The sequence below is a fragment of the Oryza brachyantha genome, chromosome 6 (genome assembly GCF_000231095.2).
Source record: "Oryza brachyantha chromosome 6, ObraRS2, whole genome shotgun sequence".
NCBI classification, from domain to species: Eukaryota; Viridiplantae; Streptophyta; class Magnoliopsida; order Poales; family Poaceae; genus Oryza; species Oryza brachyantha.
This window is the reverse complement of record NC_023168.2, coordinates 1,510,876-1,530,995: the sequence shown is the minus strand read 5'-3', so window position 1 is coordinate 1,530,995 and position 20,120 is coordinate 1,510,876. Positions and strand designations below refer to the sequence as shown.

General features: G+C 38.3%; 3 protein-coding genes across 3 annotated transcripts; 1 reads left to right on the top strand and 2 right to left on the bottom strand.

Moving 5' to 3' along the window:
* Positions 1-7,028: 7,028 nt before the first annotated feature.
* On the bottom strand, positions 7,029-8,847 carry LOC107304321. The gene is made up of 2 exons (XM_015837962.1): positions 8,755-8,847; positions 7,029-7,343 (listed from the first exon to the last, which is right to left on the bottom strand). The coding sequence occupies exons 1-2, from the start codon at positions 8,845-8,847 to the stop codon at positions 7,029-7,031; spliced, it is 408 nt and encodes a 135-aa protein (XP_015693448.1).
* A 3,922-nt stretch (positions 8,848-12,769) lies between these two features.
* Positions 12,770-14,563, top strand: LOC102701828 (pectate lyase-like). Its single transcript, XM_006655719.2, has one exon. It carries the CDS (start codon positions 12,922-12,924, stop codon positions 14,248-14,250), a length of 1,329 nt encoding a protein of 442 aa, XP_006655782.2. The 5' UTR covers positions 12,770-12,921; the 3' UTR covers positions 14,251-14,563.
* An 837-nt stretch (positions 14,564-15,400) lies between these two features.
* LOC102701551 (DNA-repair protein XRCC1) lies at positions 15,401-19,823 on the bottom strand. Its single transcript, XM_006655718.2, has 8 exons — positions 19,749-19,823; positions 19,446-19,626; positions 19,158-19,346; positions 18,272-18,380; positions 17,452-17,531; positions 16,797-16,907; positions 16,280-16,366; positions 15,401-15,970 (listed from the first exon to the last, which is right to left on the bottom strand). The coding sequence occupies exons 1-8, from the start codon at positions 19,781-19,783 to the stop codon at positions 15,674-15,676; spliced, it is 1,089 nt and encodes a 362-aa protein (XP_006655781.2). The 5' UTR covers positions 19,784-19,823; the 3' UTR covers positions 15,401-15,673.
* Positions 19,824-20,120: the final 297 nt, after the last annotated feature.

The following is a 20,120-nucleotide window of genomic DNA, read 5'->3' as shown; positions in this document are numbered from 1 at the left end:
ATTTTTAATATACTAACTTCATGTACCTTAACATTTTATTTCTACACTGACTTTGGCTTCATTCTAATCCAATTATGGATTTTGGTTTTCCGAGAGCACATTTTTAAGCTCCTAAATGACATGCTTTATGCAAAAAAAAATTATATAAAAGTTACTCATATGAGCTTTTGAAAGATTTTAACTTTATAGAAGTCAATTTAATTGTTTATACTCTTACATAGCTATCATAGAAATTAGATGATTCTTCAATGCTTCAATCTCAGCTATCTCAAATGCCCCCCTTTTCTCCTAATATTATTTATTGATAATTTAAATTTTAGATGTTTCGAAATTGTATTTCTAGATGACTCTTCTCTCAATAATTATTTTCCCTTTTAAATCCAAATTTAATATTTTCTAAATTGTATTTCTATAGGGGCTGTTGTTTTTTTTCTTATAAAATTTATCTCTAATCAGGTCCTATTTTTCATTTTCAACTCTCAATATTAATTATTTTATCTTCTAGTTCGAGTTATTTCTAACCAGATTCTACAATTTTTTGCCATTCTCAATATAATTTATAGTTTTTTAGTCCATTTTTTATTTTCCTAAATTTTATTTCTAAATGGACACTTTTTAACTTTATTTACTTATATTCAAAATTTGTATTTCTAACCGCATTCATGTTTCTGTTTACCTTCTAAAAGTAATTATTTTTAAACCTTTCCTGAGTTTAATATTTTCTAAATTGTATTTTTACACGGACTTTTTTACTTACATTTAGTTTTTTTCTCAGTTTGTATTTTATATTGGATTTTTTATAATGTGGGACATTTTGGTCACGAGAGTGAACGTGGTGGCTTATCTTTTATTACTTTGTTAATATAATAGATTATGTTTTGTGAATAGTATTGGGTTCTTCGTCCAAATTTGACTTGGCAATAGAAAAATCACGTGAATGTCACTTTTTCCACCCAAATTTTTCACCAAAGAGGACTACGATCCTTGTTATTTGTATGGAGATTTTTCTTTTTTTTCTCAAATTGATATTGTATTAGAATAATTTCATCAACATTTTCTTAACATGAGCTTTGCTAGAGAAGCTGTGAGATTAATTGGAATGTGTTTTAACATGAGCATTATATTACTCGTCTCATATCCAACCGATAAAGTTTGCATGAACTAAGGCATTGTTTAGTTTCTAAAATTTTTTTTCTAAAAACATCACATCGAATCTTTGGATACTTAAATGGAGCATTAAACATAGATGAACCAAAAAAACTAATTGCACAGTTACGGAAGAAATCTTAAGACGAATCTTTTAAGCCTTATTAGTCCATGATAGCTATAAGTGCTACAGTAAACAACATGTGCTAATGACGAATTAATTAGGCTAAAAAATTCGTCTCGCGGTTTCTAGGCTAGCCGTGAAATTCGTTTTTTCATTCGTGTTCGAAAACTCCTTCCGACATCCGGTCAAACGTTCGATGTGAACTTTTTAGCAAAAAAATTTGCCAACTAAACAACCCCTAAAACTTGTAACTGCCATAGAGAAGTATGGAGATCTTTTTTAGTTTTACCTAGTGCTTACGTCAGTACACACTGGCCAACAACGAAGCACGTACGCGTCTAACTTACCGAGTGCCAAGCAAAACACTATGCATCTCATGACAAATATTACATCATCATTTCTAATATAAAATAGTTCATCTCTGACGTACAACCATATAATATGATCTAAACAACTCTAGTGTAAAAATAGTACAGTATAGAACAAATTGCCGTAGACTACAGCAGTGCAAATTCCAACTAACATGTATGCTATACACACTATAACTGTAGTGCAAATTCCAACTAACATGTCACTATAATCTTATTCAGCATGGACAAACACGTGAAGATAGACAACCTCACCTCCACAAGATGGTGGTAGGCGAACCCCGCGAGCACCACCGACACGGCGATGAACATCTCCTCACGTGTGGCATCTCTCCAGCGAGTTTGAGCCGGAAGCGGACAAGAGATACACATATAGCAGATGCGAACATCGCCATTAAAATGAAATGCTGTAGAATAGCCACCTGCTGAAAGATGGATAAATGCGCGATGCAGTGGCGACGGACAGCTGCTGTGGTGGCGTAATCCCCGCCCGAGCAGGAAAAGCCCGAGCTGCACCATCAATATGTGAACCATCTCGTTCACTGCATGCTCAAAGGCAGCCATGGAACTCCGATGTGCTACCTAATTATTGAGAAACATGACATAAATGAATCAGATCGACAAACACTTAGCCGGAACGAGTGAAACCGTAAAAAGGATTAGAGAAATGTTTTTTTTCTATAATAAAGGCCACAAAGAAGAACCCTAGCTCTAGTTTTGGGTTGTGCCCAGCGACGGGCGCAAGATTTTAAACTTGGGTATTTGAAATGTAATGGTGTAAAAAGAATTTATACCTAAAATCATACTAATTAGCTCATATAACATCGAACACTAAGTGATTGTATGATATATATCATATATAACACAAAATGCCAAATTAAGCCTAAAACCATATTTTATTGAATCAATAACAGCATAACATTGTTCAACTTATAGAAAGTGAATGCATGCGAAATATGTACATGATGAAAGACGATGAAATGAGGAGAACTCTTACGATTTAGAGGACAACTTCGTGACGGCAGGCCCCCTTCTCCCTCTTCACGTTGACAGCTAAAAATGTAACAAATGCTTCGTTAATCGTAGTGTTGACAATTAATAGTTTATAATGACATAGATTCACAATTTCACATCGATGCACAATTCTACTCCATACAAGCATTGCTCGTTGCTCAATATCCAGGGAGAAAGCAATCAAAAATTCAAGATTGCATTTGCTTCATAATCAAATTCGCACTGCATTTCCATTACCTTGCTCTTCTTCCTCAGCCGATCAGCGGCGCGCGTCTGGCACTCTGGCCGCAGCGCCTCACTGCCTCAGCCGTCGCCCGTCGCCGAAGTCCGAACGCCGACCCGCTGGCCGCCGCCGCCCGCCGCACGCGGCCACGCGCTCGTCGCCGTCCCCGCGCCGCCGCACTCAGCACACGGCCAGTCGGCCACACTACTACACTCACACTACACTCACAGAGCAACAAGTCAGCAAGGGGGAGGATGACACAGAGACAGAGGTAGAGTGTGTGTATGTATATATATATATATATATACATATATATATATATACATACATATATATATATATATTGAGCAACTATGCGGTTCATTTACTAGTAGTATTATACTATAAGTAGAAAAAGAGTATTTATGTATTTTGTTAATTACTTAATTAGCAGTATTTTATAATTTTATTTTTTTGCAATAAAGATCACAAATGACGATATTACCCCTTCAAATTTTTACTACACCTAATATTATTGGTATTATAATTTAATCATAGTTGTTCGATAAAAATAGATCAATGGTATGATTAAATTCTATACTACCGAAGTCGGCCACTATTTTTCTTTTTTTTGCCAAAATATCTTGGGTGTTCAACTGAAGAAGTCTGAGGCCACCGGATCAACCTGAAGGCTGACGGAGTAGGAGGAACGCGTACACCTGCGTCTTTGTCTGTTTTAATATAGCTATAGTAACTGAGAGCATGGCTGTACAGCACAAGTGCTTGTTTCAAAGATACATTCAGTCACATGATATAGTGATAAAAACAGGTCGAAACGTTTTTACTTGATTAGTCGCTCTATTATATTTAAATAATCGACAAAGACGTTGACTAAAACACTATTTACTTTTATCACAATTTTTCGTTCTCTGGCTAGCCCCACCCACTCGCATTGATATTTGGCAGGAAATTTTAGGAAGGGATTACCGTAGTCCCACCGCAAGTTTGCCGTCAACCTCCATTGGGGGGGGGGGGGGGGGGGATTTAACTATTGTCACTTTTAAGATTAGGTAATAATAGATTTGTCACTCATGTTTATGATATATGGGTCCACTAACAAATCTTTAATAGTGGCAAGAAGTTAATTATCTCCCGCTGTAGAGGACGCCGAGGCGCTGCTTCAACATGGGTGAGTCAGTGAGCTCACGCGTTTGTTCAAAGTAAAGGTGGTAATGGGGACCTATTACCCGATATCCGACGGCCATTTACCTCATTAGGGTGGCTAAATGAGTTAGATTTTATACCCACAAATACTTTAGTGAGAAATTTTTATACCCGATGGATAATTGGGTTTGGGTATGAGTAGTTAGTATCATATCCATCACCTAATGGGTACCCACTAAAAATAAATTATATCATTTACCCATAAAATTTGGCCCAACATAAAAAATTCTAATTATGTGGTAAACTATTAACCAACTACTTTTGTGGTACTTATTGTTTATTGCTAAATTATAGCACAAAAATACAGTTGATATTGATTTTATATTGTTATTTTTATTGTATTATGGGTAATAATTTGGTGTGGATTACCCGTGGGTAAAAAATACCCATATGGGTATGGATATGAGAAAAAAATTATACTCATAAATGTAAATGGGTAATCTAGTGGGTGAAATTTTATTTCGTGGAGGTGGGTATGATGTCGTGGTATCTATTGGATATCTACTCATTGCCACCTTTAGTTCAAAGCTCATCTTACTGTGTAAATTATATTTCTTGAATCCCTATATAGCACTGAATATCTGTTTGTCATGTAGGAATTTTGGATTAGTAGGTCTATCATGTCTTCTAATTCCACAGTTGGGTGGACTAAGTTGCTTTAAGTACTTGTAAGAATTGCGACCTTCTAAACCATTGTACAAAATATCATTCACTGGAAATGGATTTGCCCATGTTTGCAGTTAACTATGTGAGAATGGGCTGAATGGGCCAATATAGCCAACAATTACTTATTGTGCATAGTTAATAAATTGAAAAGAATGGAATTTTCTTTTTATGGCTCTATATCTATTTTTTTTAATGTCCACTCACTTATAAACATATTAATGCTATGTGTGCTGTTGAAGACTTGAAGTAACCAACTTTTCTTTTCATTTCTACTGGAGTTCTGCTCCACATCTCTCGATTTATCACAACATAGAAAAGAATGCCTACAGAAATTAACATAAGAAGTAAGTACAACCCTATATCTATTGCAAACGAGCTTTTTGGAAGGGACAACGTGTAACCCACGAATTACTACTACGAGGATTCTGGCAGAGTGCTTTTCACATGTAGATTAGTCGACTAATAGATAGAAAATCACAGTAAACTTTTTCCAACAGTTTCACCATGATAAGAACAACCTTGTCATACGTGATAATTATGGGCTTTCTTCCTCCTTTATAATCTTCAGTTCAATCTGCCAAGTCCGATTCATCTTTTTCCCAACCCTTCCTCTGTTTTTATACTAAGGCCCCATGTCAGGTCTGACGTTTGACCGAATGTCGAAAGAGGTTATCGGACACGAATGATAAAAAAAAAATTCATAGCTCGTCTATAAACCATGAGACGGATCTTTTGGGCCTAATTAATCCATCATAAGCACACGTGGGTTACTGTAGCAATTATGGTGAATTATGGACTAATTAGGTTCAAAAGATTAGTTTCACGATTTATCTTCTAACCGCACAATTAGTTTTTTTAACTATATTTAATGCTCCATTTAGATATTCAAAGATTTGATGTGATGTTTTTGGGAAAAAATTGAGAACTAAAGGGGCCCTAAACCTCTTCTCTTTGTTCCCTTTGCCCCACCCAAAGAGGATCGCCCCTAGTAATAGCACCTTGATTTATTTGGAACATCAGTGCCAGTACGTCTGCTCATTCCCACCTACATGAGGTTTGTCACCCTTTGTTTGTTTCCTAAAAATTACCACTATGTCTTATTGTTTTTAGATTATTGGCTATTCATTTGTGCGTATCATCTATAAAATTTTTTTTGTATATACCCAATTTTATGTTGAACAAATTCTTCATATATGTTTCTTATTCCCTTATTATCGAATATTGTCCTACTACCAGTAGGGAGTGACTCCAGCTACCAGCCTTATATGCCCTCATTGTTTGGCTTTTTCTTCAAAAAAGGCAAACAATATATTTAGAAATAAAAAATAATTTATGAATACAAATTATATATATATATATTATTAATGATCTAAAAGTATAAAAATAAATTACAATAAAAAAACTTTAAAATCAACTCAATTTTAAGATTAAAAATTTAAAATTTGGCTTATAAGTATAAGAAAAACGAAAAGATAAGATTGGTGAGAGCACAAGCCAGATTAAACAGATCCGAGACACAATCACACTAACTTGGGTAGAACCAAAATTAGAGCATCTCCAACAGCTCATCTAAATTTGATTATCCATATCTTCATTTGGATGATCATCTAAACTAATTTCATCCTTCATATTTCTTTGTATTCCACTAAATCATCCATATATGACATCCTCTATATCTCTTTGGAGGATAGAGAGATGTTTGGAGGATAGAGAGAGATCATCTAAATATGAATGTTCTCTCTTCTAATATGGATGACATCTAAAAATAGATGATAGAAGCCGTTCTGTTGGAGCTCAATTTGTAGTCTTCATCCTCTATTTTCAGGATAGAGAATGAGATAGATGAGCTGTTGGGGATGTTCTAAGGGTCTATTTGGGTGAGCCTAAGATAAGTGTATGAAATGGAATTATGGAATGGTCCTTCACTCACTTGACCACTCACTTGTAAGTGTGCTCAAGTATATAATTTTATTGTTCATTTATTCCCGACAAACATTTTCGGCTTCCAACCGATATGGGCACAGTTCAGCTCGGAAGGTTCTGTTTCTGAAATTCCGACGTTATCGATTGGATTCCGAAATCGTATCCCAAAACATTAAACGAACTGGAGTTATTTATTAGCATATTATTGATCCCAATACTTACACAAGTTGATCATTCGATATGAATCTAACGTGGGGGACAGGGGGGGTTTCAGCCGCCTACGTATAGAAAATAGGGGAGAGAGGAAAGGGGAGGAAGGTAACGAACGAACTGAGTCTTCCATGCCCTTAGGGTTCAGGCATCACAGATCCCTCCGGCGCCTCCCGTAGGCGACGTAGTAGCCTGGCCTTTTGTCATCGACACCCAGCGGGTTGGCGTCGTTGAAGAGCTCCCCATTGGCGCTGATGCCGAGGTACTCGAACACGGTGGCGGCGAAGAGCCCGCCCCCGCACGCCGGGATGCCGTTGCCCATCGGCGTCGACGTGTGGGCGCCGCCCGGCCTGGTGTCCACCACCCGCCCCCCCGCCTCCGGGAACCTCGTGTCGAACACGCCCTCTGGGTAGTAGCCGATCGCCTCGTCCATCACTGACACCCACCACTGGAAACTGGTGTCGTCCTGCAATTAATTACCCACCATGCACCCAACTAAATTAAATTTAGTACTTTAAATATTACTTCCAGAAATGATAAAAAATGCATTTATTTAATTGTTATACACTCACGTAATTATGATTAGTTGGAGGGTTTTTTTATCCTTAAGATGTTATTAAAAATTTTACTTAAAATTCCAGTACACTAACATACACAACATCTAAACTTTTGAGCATTTTTACCATCCTTTAAAAACATTTCGAGGTACCCTATTTTTCACTGTCAAAAAAAACTTTTAATTAGATATCAATTTTTCGGATATATAACGAGTAATCCTCGCAAAAAAGTGCACCATATATTTAACTGCTAGCTTGCATGTTACCCTGTGGATGCTAATTGTTACGATATATTTGTCGCCTCCAGGCTGCGAATCACCGTTCCATCCAATTCCCAGAGCGTATGAGCTGTTCACCAGATGGAAACCTCCGCAATCCAGGTTGAAACAGTTGTTGTTATTTCCACCGTCGTTCTGCACATATGATATGATATATTTACGATTCAATTAGTCCCTTAATTAGTTTCTGTCAGCTGCTACATGCATGCATGCAGATATACTAGCTACACAACTGACAACTCGATCGGAAATGATCACTTACGGTCTAATATACGAACAATCTCGTCGAATTGTCCCCGTACAGAGCTGGCCAGGTCTGCGATTGACGATAATATATAACATGTGTATGAACAAATTAATCTATATATATATATATATATATGGGCCAAATTAGATCCTACTACTAGGGGTATTTACTCATTTTATATCTAAAGCACTAGAACACTTCCATACATGTTTTTTGATCTCACCCAACAAAAAGCAAAAACACAGTTAAATTCAATACAAATGATACAACTATATATTTTTTTTTTGCTAGTTGTGAGCAGAAAAATATATGAACGTGTTTCTGCACCTTACATGCGAAAGGAGTAGCTACACCTAGGCCGCGTTCGGATGGGATGAGGATGGGGTTAGGTAGCCGACGCGGAAAACGCAGTAATAAATTAATACATGATTAAATAATTATTAATTATTAAAAATATATATATAATAGATTAATATGATTTTTTAAAATAACTTTTATATAATATTTTTATAAAATATACACCGTTTAGCGGTTCGGGAAGCCTGCGTACAAAAAAGAGGAAACCTGGGGCGAGAAGATGGGCTGCCAAACGCAGTCCTGGTAGTAGATAGGCGTAAATATATATAACTCCTTTCATTTCACAGTATAATACTTTGTAGCATTATGTAGATTGAATACTAATAAATTTAGACCTACATACAACATATATCTATAAATCAATGAACAAATCAAGATAAGGCTATAAAGTTTTACGGAATAAAATATAGGGAACAGTGACTGTTAATTATTAATTACCACGAGGCCAACCACAATCTGGTTGGTGAGAGTTTTAGGTGGATCAGCACTTGGATAGGGCGTGTAATCCTGGTCGAGCGTGTAGCCGACCATGATGTAATTCATGGAGAGCTCGCCAGGTCGCACCTCCACTTGCCAGATGGGTATGTTTGCCCTACCTCCATGGTACGGCCCATTTGTGGCGTAACCGGCAGCCACCTGTACATACAATTAAATAATCAAACACTTGATTTGCATATATACTTGTGCAGTTTTGTTTAGATTTGGAGGATGGTGAGAGAGTTGGATAATCAAACAAGAAAATTAGTTATTGTGTGGAAATGACAATCTGGCAGCTGGGTGTAAATAATTTAAGTATATTTGGCAACTCGTAAAAGTGATTTTATTTATACTCTCTCCATCCAATAAGCCTGTACTATTATGTACGAATTTAAACATACTCCTATATATATCTAGGTTTGTAACAAAATATAAAATATATTTGGAAAGGAGACATTAGTAATACATCTATCTTACTATCTACTCTCTCTATTTTTTTATTTGACAATGTTAATTTTGGATCTATATTTGATAATTTATCTTATTCAAAATTTAATATATTATCAAGTATTTTGTTATAATTTAATTTATTACCGAAAGAACTTTAAAATAACTTAAAACTTAACGTATTTATATAAAAACTTTAAAATAAATAGTCAAACGTAGATTCAAAAGCCAATGACTTTAAATAAAAAACGGAGGAAGAATATTGTTAATCTATTCTATTATATTATAAATAAAAAGCTTGCCCCATGGCGCGGTGGCTTCGTTTACTATTTCGTTACTAATCGTATGGCATTTGGTTTGTTGGTGCAGCGGTGAAGCGCTCCTCCTAGAATTCGGAGGTGTACGAGAAATTTTTGTTGGATTTTTTTTGCGCAACGTTAATTGACTGCAGCTAGGCGCGGTTGACTAATTAATTATTAAAATTAAGATTTGATTTTAGTCCTACATTTAAATTTATAGTGTTGTATTTTTATACTTTTTATTATTAAATATATTAGACAATAAATTATAAATTAAGCACCAAAATTTTGACACCTAAATAAATTCTCAAATAAAATTATTATTGTGATTTTAGGGTAGATTATTTTGATTGTTCCATAATCCAAATCTATATTATTATAAAAAATATCTAAATCTCTACCGTTATAAAAATTGATGGATTTTGACACCTAGCTAAAGTCTCAAATTAAATCATTATTATTATGATTTTAGACTCGATTATTTTGATTGTTTTATCATCCAAATCTCTAATATCATAAATAATAAAAATTATAAAAAATCTACTGTTATAAAAATTAATAGTGTTTCTACGTTATCTTGTAGTCCGATTCATGAGCTTACCATCAGTCCGGGCCTATGGGAAAAGGTCAAAATCCGGCCAAGAAACAGCATGGCGTTTGTATCGGTTTGAACTATAAAGAATGAGATAATAGTTAGATATGGCAATGGGAACCCGCCATCCGAGATTTAAAGGATATTTACTCTAGATTGGACTAAGCGGTGTTGGTAGCAGCCGTAATAGCCGCCTGTGGGGCAATTGTTTTCCCCATGATAATGTAGGTCGTGGACCACATATTTTTTATCTCATACATGTCTCGATTATTAATAAATTAATCTAGCTAATTAAACCTTGTTCGATGTGTCACGTATATATTTATGGTTAGATATATTATTTGTGTTTACTTAGCTTGGTGATAATATTTTGAGGGTAGGTTAATATTTCCTCTGTATTTTTATAAATAATGTTGTTGACCTTTTGACACAAGTTTAATCATTTAAAATTATGTGCAAATATGGAAAAATGTAAGTTATAATTAAAATATATTTAGTAATAAATCTATTCATAAAAATATGAATAATAATTATGTAAGTTAAGTTTTTAATAAGACGAATAATTAAACATGTGCCAAAAATTAAGAGTATTATATTAAAATACATATAGAGAGTATACATTTTTATGGAGCTCAGCTATTCATTAAATTATTTACACATGACGCATATATATGCTATGTATTTTAATAGAATTTTATCAAATGATTTTTGCGATAGCGAAGCACGGGCACTAAATTTGTACAACGTACGGATTGAGATCAGCTAGTTACCTCTAATGTGCCCGGAATGCCGGGCCAGTCATTCAGGGTGGCAGATCGATTGGAGAAGTGTGGATGACCATGGGAGAAGGCGCGGCGACCGGCCTCGGCGGCGGCCTCGTCGGCGTTGGCCGCCGGCCGCCGGATCGGAACGGTTCCGGCAGGGCAGCTCCCTCGCTCTCGCCATGTCTGGTGCGCTTGTTTCAGGCGCCTCGAGGACGTGCCATTGATGCCGGGCAGTATCTTAAAGTACCAAAATTTTATATTAAAATTTTTTATACCTAAAGATATTTTTTAAAAATAATTAAAGCCCACCAAATAAACTTTTTTTCGGGCCAACTAGTAATTAAGGGTCACATATCTAACTATTACGAGCCACACGTGACTTGGAACAACTGCTATGGCTCGGCAAGTAGCCAAGTACCACACAAGTCGCAACCAAAAAAAAAAGTTTGGGCAATGCATACGACAAACACCACCGATCCAGTGGTGATGTATATATTACTCATCCTTCATTCCTTATATCTACATATTTTGATAAGATATAGGTAAATAATAATTAATCATTTGATTTTTGATAAGGCAAGACTATTGCCTATTTTACCCACCCTATCCATACCATTTAGTAGTACCATATATAAACCCAGGCCTAAAAATTTTAAACCATTGTTTATATTAAAAAAATTATCAAATTTGAGTACAATTCGGAGAGATGATTTATTATATTGAAGAGCAACTCCATATAAATTTTGATCTATTTCTACATATAAAACCTACATATGTTTATTCTCTTGATCATTAGATTAACCGTACCCATTAGATGATACTCGTTTAATTTAGATATATATATATATATATATATATATATATATATATATATATATATATATATATATATATAATATCTTTGAAAAATGAGTGTGGATAAATTGGGTATCGGTATGGGTTACCTAGAACCCTCCCATTGACAGGCCTACGTACCAACGATACTCTTTTAAATCCTGGGAGTATATTCCTTTTTCGTATGCCATCTAAATTAACAAGATAGATTAATATATTATATGTCACTATTTACATATGCACTATCAAATCAACTATTATAAGCTGCAAAAAAATATAACCGTAAATAAGAGCATACTACTTAGAGTTTATTTTTTAAATAAAATTTATACAAGCCTACATAGAGTTTATTTTTTAATAAAAATTATACATGTAAAATTTGAATATACTCCCTCCTATTTTAATAGACTAGTAATATACCCATACACTATAACAACCTCATAAAATTGATGGACTACACAGATCATAATGAGAAAAGAAACATTTTTCTTTTTAGATAATGAAAGAAACAAATTTCTAAAAGAAACCACTTTGTTTTTTTCTGATTTTTATAAAAGCAGTGGTTTTTGCATGACATGAGGTGAGATGAGGCTAGATGACTTATAATGATAACATATCGGAATAAAAAAACTTATGCACCGATCATTTATTTTACTGCAGTTCAATTTATTATTGAATTTATTTTAAGTATTATTTAAAGTTTCACACATATTTGCATATTTTTTTAAATAAGACGTATGATCAAAAGTATATAAAAAATAAACAACGCTATATATTAAAACATAGAAAGCACATGTTTGTATAGTAATGTATCACATATTAATCTAAACGATCAGATTCTTTTATAATTATCTAAACGATAGATAAAAATGGGGCCAGAGGGAACATATAGCATGCCAATATGCAATAAGCCGACATGCATGCATGCAACGAATGGTTCGCCGCCGTCGTCGCCATGAGAATCCATTCTGAGCAGAGCGCATGCGTATCCAAGCCGCCATTTATATAGTGCGGCACCACCACCGTGCCCTCGCCGCCGGCACGCACGCAACGGCGCCGTTCACCCGGGAGGTCTCAGGAAACCCATCGGAGGACACACACCTCCCCCTGAGACCTTCCCGCGGTGACGCGCCGGCCGGCGGCGAGCCACCGCCGGACCAAAACAATTAAAGGCATCACACGGTACAACACGATGGCGGCGAGCCTCGTGGGCATTCTCTTCTGCGTCGTCTCCACCGCCACCGCGTCATCGTCGTCGTCGTCGACGGCGGTGGTGGCGGCGCACACCGTCACATCGTACAACGCCACGGCCGACGAGGAGTACTGGGCGAGGCGCGACGAGGAGGCGCGGTCGTACAGCCGCGCGGCGTACGTGAGCGACCCCGTGGCCACCCTGAACCGCTTCAACGCCGACGTGCTGCGGGCCACCACGCGGCGGTCGCTGGCCAGGTACAGGGGGCCCTGCATGGCGACGAACCCCATCGACCGGTGCTGGCGCTGCCGCGGCGACTGGGCCAGCGACCGGAAGCGGCTGGCGCGGTGCGTCCGCGGGTTCGGGCACAAGACCGTCGGCGGCGCCGCCGGCAAGATCTACGTGGTGACCGACGCCAGCGACGACGAGATGATCGTGCCCCGGAAGGGCACGCTCCGGTACGGCGTGATCCAGGACCGGCCGCTGTGGATCGTGTTCGCGCGCGACATGATCATCCAGCTCCGGCAGGAGCTCATCGTCAGCCACCACAAGACCATCGACGGCCGCGGCGCGCAGGTGCACATCACCGGCGCGCAGATCACGCTGCAGGGGGTGCAGCACGTGATCGTCCACAACGTCCACATCCACCACTCGGCGCCGCACGGCGGCGGCATGATCCGCGACTCCAAGCGCCACTACGGCCGCCGCACCCGCAGCGACGGCGACGGCATCTCCGTCATGTCCTCCAGCAACGTCTGGATCGACCACGTCTCCATGTCCAATTGCTCCGACGGCCTCGTCGACGTCGTGAGCGGCTCCACCGCCATCACCATCTCCAACGGCCACTTCACGAAGCACGACCACGTGATGCTGTTCGGCGCCAGCAACAGCGACCCGCAGGACAGGGTGATGCAGATCACCGTCGCCTTCAACCACTTCGGGAAGGGGCTCGTGCAGCGGATGCCGAGGTGCAGGTTCGGGTTCTTCCACGTGGTGAACAACGACTACACGCACTGGATGATGTACGCCATCGGCGGCAACATGAACCCGACGATCATCAGCCAGGGGAACCGGTTCAGGGCGCCGGACGACGGCGAGCTGAAGGAGGTGACGAAGAGGGAGTACACGGCGTACGAGGAGTACAAAGAGTGGGTGTGGAAGTCGCAGGGCGACCTCTTCCTCAACGGCGCCTTCTTCAACCAGTCCGGCGGCCGGAACGAGCGCCGCTACGACCAGCTCGACTTCATCCCCGCCAAGCACGGCAGCTACGTCGGCCAGCTCACGCAGTTCGCCGGCACGCTCAACTGCCGCGTCGGCCATCCATGCTAGCCACCATGCCTTAATTTATACAACCGGCCGGGTGCCTGCCACTATATGTATATAGTTGTACATGTATAAAACATGTATAATATTTCCTCCGTTATATATTATAATGCTCTATGGTTTGCCTACATTAATCATTTAGTTCATCTAGGTATTAATGCATATATTTTTTTATATGCGTTGGTCACCCATGCTAGCTGCTAATTAACCACCATGTATGCCTTAATTTATACAACCGGCTGGGTGCCTGCCCCAATATGTACAGCGGTACATGTATAAATTAAACCTGCATAATCATTCTCCAAAACAAAAAAAAATATATTCTACTGATCTCTCTCTTTCCCTATAACAGATAGTCAATTATAGATAAAAATCAACGGCATCAAATATAACAAACAAATATAGTAGTTAGGTCATGTACAACAATGAGACAATAGCTGTCTATATATGTTCACGTCAGATTAATCATCCTACATGGTATTATTAACTCAAGAAAAACTTGAAAACTGTCTCTTCGTTTGTCTACTGCTTTTTTTAAACACAGTACAACACAGTCTGATTGGCACGTCTACTACTTTTTTTTTTTATAACATGGCAGAGTACTCCCCTAAAAGCACACAACCATTAGAATCCTAGGATATTCGTTGCAAAAGGCGTCGAACCCAAGACCTCAAGTGCTACTAATATTTTTATAATCACTAGGCTACATGTCTTTTCGCTCGTTCGTCTACTGCTTGGGTAGGTGCTCCCAAGCTACATTCAATCATTTTTAGAGAATAACTTCATACACTGGTTGCATGCAACAAATATAAAATATAGAAAATAATGTATTAAATATTATAGAAACAGCTAAATAGACAACATAATGTACAAGTTATATGTTTCCTTCTCTATATATAACTTATACAGCAGTTGTCTACACGGTTGTATATGCCCTTAATACATCCAACTGTTTGTGGGTATAAAAATTAAGTCATAATTATCAGGGAGAACCGAGAACACCCGACAATTCGGCTGCAATTAAAAATAGCTGGTCTAAATTTATTTAAAAATAATATATAGATACGATTTCATCTAGATAATTTTTTGGATAGAAGTGCTAGTTGGAGCAGGAGAAACCTATCAATTGACGATACCCACGCCTCAGTATTCGCAATTTGCTGTTGTAAACTCCTGCTCCAGTTTATATTAAGATTCCATACTTAAGAAGAGCAGATTATCTCAGAAAGGGTAGATGTTAGCTATTAAGACTGGACATCAAGGCATAAGTTTCAAAGAAAATGGTCAATTTTGATTCCAGGTAGACCATATTGCTTTCAGGTTACATCTGCAGCTATCCAGGCCCCAGATAAACCCTGGGAGATGGATATTCAGTATTCTTCTTGCATATTCTCAAACACATGCACGACCTAACTCGGAGTGCTAACCACTATCGTCCGCATCCCCCTGGGAGTTGTCTGCAGGCGAGTTCAATCTCTTCTTCTGTCATTTCAATCGTGTCATCACTGTCATACTGGGCATCATCTGGTCTTGGTTTACTCTGATGCTTCTTGTCATTGCCTTGCATGTGGGCAAACTCAATCTGATAAATCTTTTTGCATTTGATTGCTAGCTGGGAGAGTTGTTCTTTTGATAATGAGTCATCTTTTCTTCTTCCATCTAGTTCTACCAGCTCATGGACGACACGGGGGACAAAGCTCCACTGCTCTGCCACTCCCTTGACATCCTAAAAACAATGTTGATCATCGTCAACTGGGTACAGGACAGAGCCAGTAATAACCACGAGAAAGGTATATATTGGTGTGACTATTAGATCGAGTTCTCTTAAGGATTGGTGGAAGAATAACCAGTCTAATGACAAATTGACCCAGATTTAGATTGGCATCTCCCAACAAGGAATTTCAATCATTTAAGATTATTGAATGTTAGTGTATCAATCCAGAAATCACTTGGATATATCAGAGTTCTTGTTGAATAAGTAAAAGATAAATAATGAAAATAGTTAACTTCAAATAGCGAGGGATAATATTCTTACATTTCCTTGCTTGAGAGATTCTATGGCATCTTGCAAACAAGTGATAACCCCTTCAGCAGCAATTGCCTTCAATTCATTTGGTTCTGGCTAACAGAAAAGAACAAAGAAAATCAGACAAAACATCAACAATAACTTCTGTTGTAAAGAGGGCTATAAAGAATAGAGAGAATACTAAACAGAACTACAAGATGATCTACTAATTACCATTTTCTAACTGATAGTAAGACTACTTGCTGTTGAAATATGCATTTGATTTTAATGAGTCTACCTTAACAGTCTTAATCTGGAGTAATTTCCATAACACGGCCTAAGACAACGAAAAGTACCAAACAGACAAAATGTTTTTTTTCCCTCTAGAACCATCATTGGGCACCGACTAGAACAAGTGCAGATGGTCTCATGATGGCTAGCAGACATGTTTGTGATTGCTGAATTACTTCAGAGAACACAACCAGAATTACAGACTAGAAATGTAACTCATCAACTGTCACCAGACCATTTCCCCCTAATTGCTCACCTTCTCTTCTTGGCTCTCTAACCATGATATTGTCTGACACAAATCATCCATTGCCCATTGTTTTATTTTAGTTGGAGAAAATTGTTTGCTAGCAGAGTCTGGATGTCTTGCCTGTCAAGAAACTATTATCAGTCATTGGGCAAGGAACCCATGCAAAAAAAAGGAAGCTATTCATTGTTACAAAAGAAGAACAAGTTGATATGCTCCCGGGGATACATGCTGCATTCATCTTGTTCTATCTGGAGTCATTTCTCTGATTTTGAGCACCTTAACAAGGAACAAGAAAAGAACAAAAGTAATGATGTTTGGCAAGTTTGAAAGAGAAAATATTGAACTGGACTTCCTGTTGAGATGAAGAGTTGACGGGAAAAAATACACAAATGTTTTTTTAATGGAAGTTGGTAACTCCAAAAAATTAGCAAACAACTTTCCAGGCATAAATCACATCTAAAGACACACATAATTTAAGTATTCAGGTTTTGAAAATATGTTGATCGAGCAACTAGTCATATCTAATTATACAGTTTACTCTGACAGTGTGACTGATAGAAAGTCCAATGGTTGAAGCAGCCATCTAATAGTTACCGAGTATAAATTCAAATCATATGTGCTCCTGCCAATTCGTGGCTATATCAATAGTTTATTTTCAACAAACCTCTTTGTCTGCAGAGGGTGATGCCTTGATATGAGATCGCTCAACTTGCTTGTGGCGCTCTTTATGTGGCTTCTTCTTATCTACAACAGGAGATCAAAACATCATTAGAAAATTATACATTTATAACTGCTAACTACTTCAGATTCAGAATTGCACGGCAAAAAAAAAAAAAGATAAGTACTCCAAATCACAACTATAATTCAACTTTCACAAGTTAGTTAATAGGCATCAAGTGGTGCCTGGTTCATTGAGGTTGCCAAAACTCAGTGTTCCACACAAAGAAGGAAGCTCACAAATGGTCCACTTACCATGGAGGAGTAAAGCTATGTCTAGTACAAATCTCGATGTGTAGGATTTGCTTAGTTGCAGCTATAAAAATGCCTTAAACCTAGACTCTTTCAACTTGGAGAGGAAATATGATGGATTCCTAGCTTCATTTTGGAACATATTTGTCATGGAAATGATCAGCAAATTTGTACCATGAGGAATAGTAGTTTTGTGTGTGTGTGTGGGGGGGGGGGGGGGGGGTGTTGCGAAACACATTATTATCATATCAACATGAGGTAGAGATACAGTTAGCACGTATTGCTGAAAGGTAAACGAACCATAAGAACTAGAAAATAGAGATATTGTAAGGAGTAAGGACACCATAACCTAATATGATCATCAATTCTATAGACCAAAGAAAAATTCCAAAGGTCTAACGTTTTCATATTATTCTTCTCGATAAAAAAATATAGAAAATCATGAAGCAAGTGTGATGCAAAATAGACCACTTAAATGAAACAAACATCACATGAAAGCAACACTTAGTTGTCACCTTCATCGGATTCAACTAGCTCATTTTTTCTCCATGGTTTTCCAACATGCATAAGGTAAGGCTCGATATCAACAAGTTTTCTTTGGCTGTGAGACTCTATGATCCACTCCTGAAACAAGTGAAAAGAGCAATTTTGATTCTCTAAGCAATCCTAAATTCAACCTGATTGATAGATGTCAATGCACTGTGTTATAAATTGAGGTTTCTGTCGACATGTTAGGCTAATCTTTTAAGTGTGCCTAATTACCAACGTATAAAACAGCATGATATCCTGATATATGTATTTAATGATAAATTATATTAAACAATTTTAAGCCCAACATGGACAAGGCAATATACATGACTTGCTCAGGGACAAGGAAGAACATCTGCAATATTTATCAATGACAATGCTGAACACTAAACAGACAGGATTTCGATAGCAAATGGCTGCTCTTGAACAAACCAACATACAATCTTATACCCAAGGTGTCATGGTGTACAAAAAAGAGTGTCATATTTGCCACACTATTCTTTTTCAGACTCAAAGATCAGGTGGAGTCAATGGAACTACTGTGATGGCAGATGGAAGGCTGTATGCGACTTTGTGCTCTTGGCATTCTAAATGGAGTTCAGGTCAATCGGTCAAATCACAAAGCAATGGTAACTATTTAGAAGTTAAAAGGCATCAATCTAGAACTCATGCTATGAAATAGTAGGAAGAAACTTCTGCTGCAGTAGTAGTCCATAATATTCTGTCAAATCTATCGTGTTCTGTAGTAGTACATGGTAGTATGCATAGCAATTTTATTTTTTCAGGAGATGTGAAATACGCTATAATCAGTGCCCTTCTGATACAGAACTATATTGAAGAAACCTAACAAGAACAGCTACAATAGGGATCCACCTTGGAGACAATGGTTCCATTGTCCGATTCGACCTGTCGAAACTTGGGGGTATTGGCGAAAGCGCAAACGAGAAGGGTGCAATCTGATGCCCAATCGGGTCGATACTCGGCTCCCATAGCCAATGCTTGGGAGCGCAACGTGCTCCTTTCAGGGTTCACAAACCCTGAAAGCACAAACACCACTCCATCCTGCCCAAAACAAGCACAATCAATCGCATCAGCTACGCATACATCAAGAACAACACATACTCAGATGTGTTCAGACCAGCATAGGGTTTAGATAGGCACCAAAAGTTTGGAGAAATCCGATCCTTTCTGGGTCTGCTGCTTCTTCTTGCCCGGATTTTCCTCCCCGTCTCTCGAACCCATCCAGGAAGGGAGATTCCTCTTGGACGACTTCCCCCTACCGCTGCTAGGATCCGAACTCGATTCCGGCATGCTGGCTAGCACGAACCTGCCCAATAACTCGCTGCTCGGATTCGGACCGAATCAACAACACGCGAGAGAAACTCTGGTTAAACTCCACACCGAACACGCGCAGAATCACATCGAGGAAGAGCATTTCACTGGTTAATCTGATGGCGATTTCACCTCTCCCTGGCGACTCCAATCTCGTCGCCCGCCATTGAATCGCGGAGGAGGAGGAGGAGGAGGAAGAAGGAGGGTTTTTCAGTCAAAAAGAAAATCTCAAAAGGAAAAGAAATTAATAACGGGCCGGAGCTTAGCCTTGAGGTGGGCCCATATAGAGGCCCAACAGCTTGGGCCCAAAAGCTGCTTGATTTTTTGCAAAAAGTGAATTAATTAAATAAATGGTCTCTAATTTGAAAATGGAGTGAATAAAAAAATAAATTACGCAGAAAACCCTTCTTCGTCGCGTGCTTGCGTTCCAGAGAGGGGATTGGGAACTTTTCGCTCCGGCTCGTAAAACTTGCTGGATTAGTTAGCATTTAATTAATTAAATAT

Bases quoted from the DNA above. Each gene is read 5' to 3' on its own strand.
- LOC107304321 (XM_015837962.1), bottom strand. From the start codon at position 8,847: ATGGTCGGCTACACGCTCGACCAGGATTACACGCCCTATCCAAGTGCT. The intron at 7,344-8,754 runs GTAATTAATAAT...AATTAATTGCAG, and splicing joins AGATTGTGGTTGGCCTCGTG to GACGACACCAGTTTCCAGTG.
- LOC102701828 (XM_006655719.2), top strand. From the start codon at position 12,922: ATGGCGGCGAGCCTCGTGGGCATTCTCTTCTGCGTCGTCTCCACCGCC.
- LOC102701551 (XM_006655718.2), bottom strand. From the start codon at position 19,783: ATGGCGGGCGACGAGATTGGAGTCGCCAGGGAGAG. The intron at 19,347-19,445 runs GTGCCTATCTAA...TGTTTTGGGCAG, and splicing joins CGGATTTCTCCAAACTTTTG to GATGGAGTGGTGTTTGTGCT. The intron at 16,908-17,451 runs GTTTGTTGAAAA...GTTTCTTGACAG, and splicing joins CACCCTCTGCAGACAAAGAG to GCAAGACATCCAGACTCTGC.